General features: G+C 42.1%; 1 protein-coding gene across 3 annotated transcripts in view; it reads left to right on the forward strand.

Moving 5' to 3' along the window:
- The first annotated feature begins 1,058 nt into the window (after positions 1-1,058).
- The window catches only part of TMEM192 (transmembrane protein 192), a 54,981-nt gene continuing 42,965 nt past the window's right edge, over positions 1,059-13,074 (forward strand). For all 3 annotated transcript variants that reach the window (XM_042983667.1, XM_042983666.1, XM_007084235.3), the window contains exons 1-2: positions 1,059-1,198; positions 9,791-9,937. In XM_042983667.1, the coding sequence (XP_042839601.1) occupies positions 1,172-1,198; positions 9,791-9,937 (174 nt within the window). In that variant the 5' untranslated portion in view covers positions 1,059-1,171. The remainder of the gene's footprint in view (positions 1,199-9,790; positions 9,938-13,074) is intronic.

Below are 13,074 nucleotides of genomic sequence, written 5' to 3' on the forward strand. Positions count from 1 at the left end.
GACACACAGAATCCAAAGCAGGCTTCAGGCTCCAAGCTGTCAGCACAGAGGGTGGGGGCTCCAACTCACAAACTGTGAGATCATGACCTGAGCTGAAGTCAGACGCTCAACCGACTGAACCACCCAGACACCTCTAAATTTCCTGAGATTTTAAAGATCAGGTAGAGTCTTATATCATGTTTTCCTTGGCTGATGTTTGAATAATTTTATTTCACCAATGGCATAAACAGGATTACATTATATGCAGTGTAAAAATACACATTAAAAAGTATGGGTGGTACCTGGTTGGCTCGGTTGAGCATCTGACCCTTGATTTTGGCTCAGGTCGTTATCCCAGGGTCATGAGCATGGGGACAGCTTAAGATTCTCTCCCTGAATCCCTCTCCCCTGCTTGCACTTGTTCTCTTTCTAAAAATAAAATTTAAAGTTCTATTAAAAGTATGAAAGTGTGTATATCCTCCCTAGTAGGGTTAAATTAGGGAGCTGATATTAGCAGAAATTTTTACTTTCTTTACATTTTTACAACGATCATGTATTTTTAGAAAATTTCATTAAAGTTTTGTTTTTTATTCCACTAAAAAAAAAAAGCCCTGAAAATTCTAAATGCTTCATTTCCTATAAGCGAAATCCGTAAATATGTCATGTAAATTAGAATCTTTATTCTGTTCCTGTCATTCTGCTAGTGGAGTTTCCAGGTATAAATGGGAGCGATAGGATTCTATAGCTGTTTCTACTTATGCATAGAGCTGTGTCTGCAAACAAAATCTAAGGAAGACGATGAAAAATTAATATTTTTAAAAGAAGCAAGTGGCAGCCGAAAATAGTTAAATTCTTGGATTTGGAACACAACCTTCAATGCCCAAGTCTCCGGCCCACAGCCGACCTCAGCAGAGATCGCTGGAACTGGAAGGTAGGACCAGCCAAAGCGACCCACAGAGCTGGTTTCAGAGCGGGACACGCCCCTCCGCCTTGGCCAATCGGGAGAGAGAAGGCGGGGCTCGGGAGAGAGAAGGCGGGGCTCGGGACCCGCCGGAGGCGGAGCGGGAGCCGAAGGGGTGTGTCTGAAGTGGAGGCCGCTAAGTCCTAGAAGGTGGCAATTTTCCTGGGCCGGCGGCGCGCGGCGCAGGTGAAGAGGCCGGCTGGCCCGGACTTCGGCCTCGGGCTTCGGGAAATGGCGGCTGGGGGCAGAATGGAGGACGTGAGTGCACGGAAGTGGCGGGAGGCTGGCCCCGGAACCCCTTTCTTCCCTTGCTGGGCGCGCTGGGCGGAGACTGCGGAGGGAAGCCACCCTTACCCGGTGCGACCGCGGCCGGAGGAGGCGCTTCCTGCGCAGGGCTGGCCCGGGACTCGGGGTTCTGGGACAAGACACCCAGGGGGGGCAGTGGGGTCCGCGACGCTCTGGCTCCAGGCTTACTTTTCCGAGTGGAGGCCGGGTGGGCTGCTGGGCAGGGGATGCGCGGATGCTGGGGGTCCCAGGCAGGCGCCCAACCCACGTGCGGCGCGGGTCTTTGATCCCGGAACTGGGAGCCTCACGTGATGCGCGTCTGGCCTGACAGCCGTCTCTGGGGTGCTCCTCTGAGCTGGGCCTCTTGGCTCCGCTCAGACGTATTGGGTCGCGGGGACGAATCTCCCTCCTCGTGGGTTCCCTGCCCTGGCTTTAGAGGGCTGTGAACGTGGAGCGGCTGCGACATGCAGGACGGCTGCCAGTGTCTCAGGGGTCGACCTGTCACTGGCATCGTCCAGCGACCCGCATTGGAGAAAAGCAGTGTCGTGATGTTTTGAATGTAACCGTGATAGGCAGAAAAGGATTTTTAAATCTCCTTGCTTAATGGATCCAAACCAGGTTACTAAAAAACTAGTCGCCTAGTCTACAGTCTGTAGAGTACGAAGTAAAATATTTGCATAAGTATATTGAAACATTTTTAGGGGAAACATGTAATTGTGCCCAGAATAACTGGCTGCCCCATTGTCAGGTAATAAAATTTTTATCCTTGAGAAATGCGAAGTTGAAAGAAATGCAAAGCACTAATTTGGATTAAGACATTAATAGGAATTATTACTGTGATCCTGTCAGTTCATTAGGGGCATCAGGCAAGACTCATAACAGTTCCAGCCCTACATGAGCTTAGATTCTTGTGTAAATAGCAACAACAGTTAAGGTATCTTAACTAAAAACCAAACAATTTCTTTTTATTTTATTTTATTTTATTTTATTTTATTTTATTTTATTTCATTTCATTTTTTATTATTTTTTAAAATTTACATCCAAGTTAGCATATCGTGCAATAATGATTTCAGGGGTAGATTCCTTAATGCCTCGTACCCATTTAGCCCTTCCCACCACATACAACCCCTCCAGTAACCCTCTGTTTGTTCTCCATATTTAAGAGTCTCATGTTTTGTCCCCCTCCCTGTTTTTATATTATTTTTGCTTCCCTTCCCTTGTGTTCATCTGGTCTGTGTCTTAAAGTCCTCATATGAGTTAAGTCATATGATATTTGTCTTTCTCTGACTGACTAATTTCGCTTAGCATAATACCCTCCAGTTCCATCCACGGTAGTTGCAAATGGCAAGATTTCATTCTTTTTGATTGCTGAGTAATACAACATTGTGTATGTATGTGTGTGTGTGTGTGTGTGTGTGTGTGTGTGTATATATATATATATATATATATATATATATATACCGCATCTTCTTTATCCATTCATCCATCGATGGACATTTGGGCTCTTTCCATACTTTGCCTATTGTTGATAGTGCTGCTATAAACATGAGGGTGCATGTGTCCCTTCAAAACAGCACACCTGTATCCCTTGGATAAATACCTAGTAGTGCAATTGCTGGGTCGTAGGGTAGCTCCATTTTTAATTTTTTGAGGAACCTGCATACTGTTTTCCAGAGTGGCTGCACCAGTTTGCATTCCCACCAGCAGTGCAAAAGAGATCCTCTTTCTCCACATCCTCACCAACATCTGTTGTTGCCTGAGTTGTTAATGTGAGCCATTCTAACAGGTGTGAGGTGGTATCTCACTGTGGTTTTGATTTGTATTTCCCTGATGATGAGTGATGTTGAGCATTTTTTCATGTGTCGGTTGGCCATCTGGATGTCTTCTTTGGAGAAGTGTCTATTCATGTCTTTTGCCCATTTCTTCACTGGATTATTTGTTTTTTGGGTGTTGAGTTTGAGAAGTTCTTTATAGATTTTGGATACTAATGCTTTATCTGATATGTCATTTGCAAATATCTTCTCCCATTTCATTGGTTGCCTTTTAGTTTTGCAGATTGTTTCCTTTGCTGTGCAGAAGCTTTTTATTTTGATGAGGTCCCAATAGTTCATTTTTGCTTTTGTTTCCCTTGCCTTTGGAGACGTGTTGAGTAAGAAGTTACGGCCAAGATCAAAGAGGTTTCTGCCTGCTTTCTCCTTGAGGATTTTGATGGCTTCCTGTCTTACATTTAGGTCTTTCATCCTATTGAGTTTATTTTTGTGTATGTTGTAAGAAAGTGGTCCAGGTTCATTCTTCTGCAGGTCACTGCCCAGTTTTCCCAGGACCATTTGCTGAAGAGACTGTCTTTATTCCATTGGATATTCTTTCCTGCTTTGTCAAAGATTAGTTGGCCATACGTTTGTGGGTCCGTTTCTGGGTTCTCTATTCTATTCCATTGATCGGAGTGTCTGTTCTTGTGCCATACTGTCTTGATAATTACAGCTTTGTAATACAGCTTGAAGTCCGGGATTGTGATGCCTCCTGCTTTGAAAACCAAACAGTTTCTAATGATAAGACTAAAACTTTATTTTTTTTTTCAGTTGAAAAAATGGAAAACTAACTGTAAGACATAGAAGTAGTTTTGACATTCATATACATTTAAAGAAAAATCATTGTTTCTGAATTTTTAAGGGTGAGATTCATGACCTGACAATGTATGGGAACAAAATCTGAGGAAAATGAGAGACTGTTAGGCAAATGTGTGCAGTAAATGCTTCTTGGTTGATTTTAACTTGCCCCAGGTTCTTGAATCTGTAGCTTTTCCCTTTGGGATGAGTACAATCCGAGAAATCTGTTTCATCAAACAATTGGAGATTGATGTTTCACCAACAGTTACATACGTAAATCCCTTTAGATCTGAGCAAGTTGCCCGTTTTTGGTATTTTGTGGATATGATTTCTACCATTCAGTAAGAAGCTAAAACTATGGTGTATGCTGTAGGACTAGACATTTAAGTGAGTTAGCAGAGGCAGAGGCTTTTTAGTTAGGGTTCATTGTTTGCAAGCTGTGAAACCAACTCTGGTAAATTTAAAGAAGTTAGGAATTTATTTGAAATGATACAGCGTGGATGAACCCTTAGGCCTCTGAAAGGACTTGAAACAAGGGCAGATCAAAGGATCTAAGTGACGGGGGTCCTTTCAGGGTCAGCCCTGGACTGAATCTGCCCCACCATGGTCCCCCTTTGCTTTGTTGCTCATAGAATTGGATTGCCCAGCCCTCTTAGGTTCCACCTAGGCCAGAGGAGGGTGAAGAGTATTGAAGGATGTGCCCAGTGGGTCCCCAGAGGAAATTGAGTTATGGTCACAAAAGAAGAGGAAGGAGATCCGTATGGGCAAAAACAACAGATCTCTTGTACAGGTCATAAGTTACTAATAGTGTAAGTAAAGAAATTATTTGGATTCAGGAGTTGTCTTCCCTTTACCCTTCACATGCAGATGGGGAGGTGCCATCTGAGGGTGATAAGGTATTGTTTGTGTGGTTATATTACATTTCCTATAGAATCCACTGGACAGTTTATTTGATATAGCCACCAAGTACATTGTATTTACTGAACATCTATTAAGTGACATAGAGAAGAAACCGTATTCTAGTTTCCAACCCCAATGTAGTCTGGAGAAACAAAAGGTATACACATAAAAAAGGAAGTAATACAAGACAGCATAAGAAATAATCCAATTAATGTGAGCAGTACATTTTATAGCAATTATTAAATTTTTTTTAATGTTTTTATTTATTTTCTGAGAGACAGAGCGAGTGGGAGACGGACACAGAGAGAGAGGGAGACACAGAATCTGAAGCAGGCTCCAGGCACTGAGCTGTCAGCACAGAGCCGGATGCGGGTCTCAAACTCACTAACCGTGAGATCATGACCTCAGTCTAAGTTGGACGCTCAACTGACTGAGCCACCCAGGCACCCCAGCAATTTTAAAGTAGAAAGAAAACACTTGTCAGGACAAGTTTTATGGAGACCTTAAGTCTTGGTTGCACCTTGCAAGGTGAGTTGGATTCTGAAAACAATAAGAGAGGATGTTTGTGGGGCACTCCAGAAAGGTCATTTAGGGTAGAGGAGATGGTACGTGGAAGAAAGGGAGGTAAAGGAAAGACTTACCGTTAAGTCTTCAAGGCTAGCTTTGTATAAATTCCCAGGTCCCAAGTGTTCAAGTTGGGCAATCTTTCATTCATTCCACACACATACTGAGCACCTACTCTGCGTTAGGTGCTACGTATAAACAATATATACTACAGAGTCTCTGCCCTAGTCAAGCACACTATTCCCACAGCTTTGATACCTTGTGGTTAGTATTATAAGTTAGCAGTAGGAACCACGATTCCTAGCCAGCATGGAGTAACAGGGCCTAGATTTATCCTTCTGCCTCAAACAACCAAAAAACTGTATACAATATATGAAACAACACTTTTTAAGATATTGAACATCAGGCAGTGAAGGAAAGTGTTTTCCAAGAGACAGGAAACAAAGTGAGTCGGGGGTGCCTGGGTGGCTCAGTCGGTTAAGCGTCTGATTCTTGATTTCAGCTCAGGTCATGATCTCACGGTTCGTGAGTTCGAACCCCGCATCAGGCTCTGTGCTGGCTGTGCAGAGCCTGCTTGAGAGTCTCTCTCCCTCTCTCTCTCAAAATAAATAAGCTTAAAAAAAAATTTTTTTTTAATTTAAAAAAACCAAAGTGAGTCATAGGATTGCCCCAGCCGACCACCTTGAGAGTCTGCAGGCTGTGATAGGAAAGGGTGCCCCAGCAGAGGTCAGCAGGCTCCCTGAATTGAGGAGATAGAGCTGAGAGCCTGGGGAGGCAGAGGCAACAAGGGTTCACACGGCGGTCCCTGGAGAGGAGAGAGCTGCACAGAGGGAGAACTGAAGATGTGCAGAGTCCCCCTTAGGTAGTCAGCAGGGTCTTGCTCAATACATGCCTGTGAGGACATTTCCCACAGCCTGGAAAAGAACCACCTGAAATGATTAGAAGAAACAGTACTTAGTGCTCACACAGGGCCCGGGATAGTGCCTGTTCCACCAGTCAGACTGGAAACCCCATAATTCACAGGGTATTAGGTGCTCAGAAAGGTCTTGCCTTCATAGTGGGGAAAAATTAGCCTTAGACTAAACACAGCTATGGTCCAATCTAATAATAAGTCTTAAAAGCAAGTCCAAAAAGATCAAACTGTTTCCAAGTAACTTAACTGCATTCCAGAACAAAGCTTAAGGATATTTATAGGAATACAAAACTGTCCTGCACCCAAAGAGATAAATTGGGAAGTCTGGCATCTGATCCCAAATTACTAGGCATTGGTAATTATGTGACATAATGAAGGTGTTAACTAATGCTTCCGTGGTAATCATTTTGCAATACATAACTGCATCAAGGGGCGCCTGGCTGGCTCAGTCAGTAGAGCATGTGACTCTTGATCTCAGGGTTATGAGTTCAAGCCCCACATTGGGTGTGGAGCCTACTTAATTAAAAAAAAAAAAAAGTGTATCAAATTAACTCATGGTACACCTTAAACTTACACAATGCTATATGCCTATTATATCTCAATACAGTTGGAAAAACTATCAAGCATGCAAAAAGGCAGGAAAATATGACATATAAGGCAGTTGAAACTGATTCAGAAATGACATGCTAGAAATAGCAAACAGGGACATTAAAAAATTATTATACCCGTTTTCTCTACATTCAAAAGGTTAAAAAGACATATGGAAGATAGAAAATAGACCCAAGCCAAACTTGGGGACATGAAAAGTAGAATGTCAGATGAAAAGGGCAGTAGGAACAGTGTTGAAGCATCAGGGAAGCCAGTGATTTTGCTGAGACAAGCCTTGACACGTGGGCAAAAATAGGTAAAGGCCCAGGGACTGAAAGAGTTTTGTGAGAGATGGGAGCAAGGAGCAGTCGGCATCAGGGGGAAGAGAGAGAATGAGAGGCAAGTCCCAAAAACTAGCTTGGGAATGGGTTGGAAAAGAGAGAGCCAGTCTAAGAATTTGGCCTGTGTTCTGAGGATCATCGGGAGGGACTCAAGGTTTAGGGGAAAGAGACGTGTATGTTATTTTAGAGGATGTCCAGCTGCAGCAAGAGTTTGCTGAGGTCCGGAGACTGGAAGGCAAAGGCCATGAGAAACGCTGGGGCCTGCACTGAATAGTGAGCACAGAGAGAAAAGAACAGACTTAGGAGTTCGGATGGTAAAAGGAATACTATGTGGGGAAAAGCAAGGGAAAAGCAAGTTAGAGACAACAGCGCCTGCTAGTTACTCACTGCTTAGTCTGTGCCTGCCAACGTTCTGGCACTTTTATGTATAGTAACTCATTTCATCTTCCCAAGAAAGCTATGAAACAGGTGCTGTTATTATTCTCTTTTTTGGGATGAGGAAACTGAGGCATAGAAAGCTGAAGTAACTTGCTCACAGCTAGGAAGCAGTAGAACTTGTAGCTGAAGCCAGGCAGTTTGACTTAGGAGCTTGCCTTTGACCACAGTACGTTCTGCCTCTGCATCTGATCAGAGCTGATCCTCCCGCAGCTCCTGGTGACCTCTCCTGGTGAGCCCAGGTCTTTGATGATACCATAATTGAGTTAGGAACACTGCGAAGATAGGTTGGGACCAGTCATTCATTCATCGGGTGTTCTCTGGGTGCTAACCCTAAGTCACTGCTGGGTGCCAGGATTACAGAGACAAGGGATGGGAGTTCGTGGGTCTCATGAAATGTACTGGGGACGGGTAAGGAATAAGACCGTCAAAGAATAGTATGATAGAGGAAGTGAGCACAAACGTGGGAAGACATGAAGGTGTGGCACGATCCAGATGCTTGGATGCCTGAGAAGGCTGCCTGTGAGAATTGCCCCAGCGGGGCCTGGACGGATGCACAGACGTTAGCCCTGTGGAGCTAGGACATCTACTGACTGAGAAAGAGCCAGAGGCAAAGGAATCTCAAAAAGAACAGAACTAATCAGAATCATACCATAAGTTACGGCAGACTGAACAGGAAGCTATCTAGGCACTGAATGAAAAAAAAATTGCAGAACAGCCTTGAACGCCTGAGCTTGGAAATTGAGAAGCCCACCCCAGATCTGAGTTAGGCCCCAGATTATTATTTTTATCTTTGTAATCTAGTGCCCAGAAGGCATCCCTTATACCGTTTGTCTCACTCTATCCCTTCCAAAGAGTCCTTATCCTCTGTTTCCAAATGCTGTTCTCAGGCTTCCCTTTTTCTGTTGAAACCTTTATTTCCATCTTATTTTGTATTTCGTCCAATGAGCTCACTTACATTATCATTTCATCCTGTATGCCTTTATCCCTAACCTCCCCAATGAAAATGTAATCTTTTGGACAGGGACTGTGTTTTATGTTTTTTAATCTTAGAGTGCCTTATGTACGATAGTTTTCGGTTAGGGCCTGAGATTAAAAGATTGCCGTATGCATCGGAGACCTGGTAGTACTGTTCCTGTACCGCCAATACCTTTCAATAAGACCGACTGAAGTTGTAGGTTGTAGCTCAACCCCATCAGCTACTTCAGTGCCATTGCCACTAGTTGTTTTCGTTGAGAATCTGATATCTATAAACTAAAGTCTCCTCAAAGATCTAGCAGGATGACCTGTTTCCTTCTCTAAAATGTTTCAAGCATAACTAAAAGTCCAATAAAGCCTCCACTAGCTTTCCAGATTTTTGTGGAACACCAGGATGTAGTTTAAGAATTGCAGCCACACACAGGGCGCCTGGGTGGTTCAGTTGGTTAAGCATCCGACTTTTGATTTCGGCTCAGGTCATGAGCTCACGGTTCCTGGGTTCGAGCCCCACATCGAGCTCTGCACTGTCAGTGCCTCTGCTTGGGATTCTCTCTTTCCCTTGCTCTCTGCCCCTCCCCTGCTTGTTGTCCCTCTCTCTCAACATAAACTTTAAAAAAAAACCCCAAAAACTAAAAAAAAAAAAAGAACTGCAACCATATGTAATTATTTCATCAATAATGTGAATGATGTTAGATAAATCAATATCTAAGTTTTGAGGGCTTAAAGAAAAAATGTTTGCTTTAATCTCATTCTGTATTATCTCATTTGAAGATAACTGAAGTTAAGATTTCCTGTACCCATTTTAATACTTGCTTCACCAATTTGTGTATAGTAGTTGTCTAGAAGTTTATGGTCTTTTTAAATTGGCTCTAGGTAGGGAGTCTATTTTTCTTGCTTCTAACTTGTATAATGGTTTTTTAAAGCTTTATGGTTTATTTTTTTAATTTTTTTTTAACATTTATTCATTTTTGAGAGATAGAGACAGAGCACAAGTAGGGCTGGGGCAGAGAGAGAGGGATTCACAGAATCTGAAGCAGCCTCCAGGCTCCGAGCTGTCAGCACAGAGCCCAGTGTGGGGCTTGGACTCATGAACCATGAGATCATGACCTGAGCCAAAGTCAGATTCTTAACCAACTGAGCCACCCAGGCGCCCCAAAGCTTTATAGTTTAGTAGATTTGTCTTAGAAACATAATCCAGAAAGTGGTGATTATAGTTTGCTTCTGTTTTTCTGTCCCTCAGGGCTCCTTGGATCTCACCCAAAGTATTGAAGATGACCCCCTTCTGGACACCCAGCATCTCCCACATCATTCATTACATGCTCATTTTAGACCCAGATTCCATCCTCTTCCTACGGTCATCATAGCAAATCTGCTCTTGTTAATACATGTAAGTTGGCTGGGACAAAGTAATCCATACAAAGGTGATGTTCTTAAATATATATAGAAGCTCTTTAGAGGGCAGTTTGGCTACATGTACTGACATTTAAAATGTGCATACTTTTTGACTCATCTCTCTTCTTCAAAGAGTTTACTGTAGATGTATTTGCTCATGTGTCAGGGGATTGTTGATAATAGTACTCCTGTCCATGATATCAACTTACTGCCCCTACCACCACACAGAGGACACTTTGTATGTCCCATCCATATGAAAGAATGCTCTGCAGTCTCTGAAAAAGAAACAGGATGGATGTGCATATATTAGACCAGTGTTCACAATTATATTATTGAGTGTTTGCAAACATAGGTTTACAACAGTGTGCACAGAATGTTCCCATTCACACATTTTAAAAGAGAATTCAGAGGGCTGGTGTGCATGTGTATTCCTGGCTAAAAACAGATTATTTCTAGATGCATTCACATGACTGTTTTAACACTAGTGGCCACTGAGGTGGAGGACTGAGGGCCCCATAGAAGGAATACCTGATATATTTTACTATCTGCCTTTTGTACTATTTGAATTTTTTTCCCCCATATGCATGTATTTTTCAGTTACAAAAGAAAAAAGAGATGTAGATAAATCTATATATGTTGACAGAATCTTATCAATTTATCTACACTTAGGAAATAACGTTAAGCAGAGAAATCAAATTACAGCAGAACAATAAGTACAGTGGTGCACCTTATTTTATATTATGATAAAATTATAAATGTCTGGGGATTTTTAAAAACACACGTGTTGCTACCAGTAGATAAATAAGTCCTGGAGATCTAAGGCATAGCACAGTGACCACAGCCAACCATACTGTGTGTATTGTAAACTTGAGAGTTGCCAAAGGTTACATATCTTAATTGTTCTCACCACAGAAAGGAAATGATAATGATGTGAGGCAATAGAAGCGTTAGCTAACACCAAGGAGGTAATCATACAGCAATATATATTAATGTATTAAATCCACACGTTATAGGTGCACCTGGCTGGCTTAGTCGGAGGAACACGTGACTCTTGATCTCAGGGTTCGAGCCCCACATTTGGTATAGAGATTACCCAAAAATAAAATAAAAACTTAAAAAAAAAACCCAAAACAAAGTGGTACTCCTTAAACTTACACAATCAGCATCACGTACCAAAAGGAACCCCTAAATGGACAAACAAACAAGGGAAAAAATCTCCATGTATGAATGGTCTTGTTGTGGGCTTACTGATGGCTCTGCATCTACTCTGTTAAAAATCTCCATTTCAGTTGTCGAGATCTGAAGTGCGAGGGGACATAGTTATTCCTGGCTACAGTGTGAGAAATCCAGAGGGCAAATTCTTAGCAGCCCAAGTGTTTATGGGGATGAATGTGGTTCATTGACTTGCTCAGCTGCTGCTCCAGTGACACGCACTGTGTAGCCTTGAATTAAGAACTGAATACCCTGACGGGGTGCTTGGGTGGCTCAGTCGGTTAAGCATCCGACTTCGGCTCAGGTCATGATCTCGCGGTCTGTGAGTTCGAGCCCCGCGTCGGGCCCTGTGCTGACAGCTCGGAGCCTGGAGCCTGTTTCGGATTCTGTGTCTCCCTCTCTCTGACTCTCCCCCGTTCATGCTCTCTCTCTCTGTCTCAAAAATAAATACACATTAAAAAAAAAAAATTTAGAAAAAAGACCTGAATACCCTGAGGAGACAGATGTGTCCTTTCTCCTTGTGTAGATCTAGTAAGTGCAGTGTGGTTCTGCCATGGCTTCTGATCCCCAGATTATCAACTGAAGCACTTCTTTCCTGATGCCACCACGTGCAGAGGTGGCCTCCTGGTCCCTGCATCGTGGCCGGTTTTTCTTCTTCTTCTTTTTTTAATAATATACTCCTTAATTCATGTAACGTACTCTTTATGTATACATACCCCCCACATACACACAAACATACACACATACCACTTAAAAAAAACCTTTTTATATTAAGTTGCCTGCCTATGATATTATGGGGTCGATTGCCCTAGTTTTAGGACTAAGAAAATATCATGTTAAAAAACAAACAAACAAATACCAGCATTACCCTGATACCAAAACCAGATAAAGACACCACAAAAAAGAGAACTACAGGCCAATATCTCTGAGGAACATAGATGCAAAACTTCTCAACAAAATACTAGCAAACCGAATCCAACAATACACTAAAAAAATCATTCACCACAATCAAGTGGTATTTATTCCTGGGTTGCCAGGGTGGTTCAGTATTCCCAAATCAATCAATGTAATAGATTACATCAATTTAAAAAAAGAACTATATGATCATTTCAATAATGCAGAAAAAGTATTTTGACAAAGTACAACATCCATTCATGATAAAAAACCCTCAACAAATAGGTTTAGAGGGAATATACCTCAACATAATAAATGCCATATATGAAAAGCCCACAGCAAACATCATCCTAAATGGGAAAACACTGAGCTTTTCCTGTACAGTCAAAGAACAATGTTGCCTGTGATACATTCACAGGGATGTCTATTCTTACCACTTTTATTCAACATAGTACTGGAAGTCCTAGCCACAGTAGTCAGATAACAAAAAGAAATAAAAGGCATCCAAATCAGCCAGGAAGAAGTCAAACTCACTATTTGCAGACAACATGACCCTATATATAGAAAACCCAGAAAACCTGAAAGACTCCACCAAAAAACTGCTAGAAACAATACACGAATTCAGTAGTGTCATGGGATATAAAATCAACATACCGGAATCTGTTGCATTTCTATACACCAATAATGAAGCAGCAGAGACATTAAGGAATCAATCCCATTTACAATTGCACCAAAAATCGTAAGATACCTAAGAGTAAAGCTAACCAAAGAGGTGAAAGGGCTGTACTCTGAAAATGATAAAGCACTGATGAAAGAAATCAAAGGTGACACAAAGAAATGGAAAGACATTCAATGCTCATGGATTGGAAGAACAAATACTGTTAAAATGTCTATACTACCAAAAGCAAGTGGCACATTTAATGGAATCCCTATTGAAATACCAACAGCATTTTTCATAGAGCTAGAACAAACCTAAAATTTGTATGTAGCCACAAATGAGTTACCAAAGCAACCTTGAAAAAAAAC

The sequence above is a fragment of the Panthera tigris genome, chromosome B1 (assembly GCF_018350195.1).
Source record: "Panthera tigris isolate Pti1 chromosome B1, P.tigris_Pti1_mat1.1, whole genome shotgun sequence".
Lineage (NCBI taxonomy): Eukaryota > Metazoa > Chordata > Mammalia > Carnivora > Felidae > Panthera > Panthera tigris.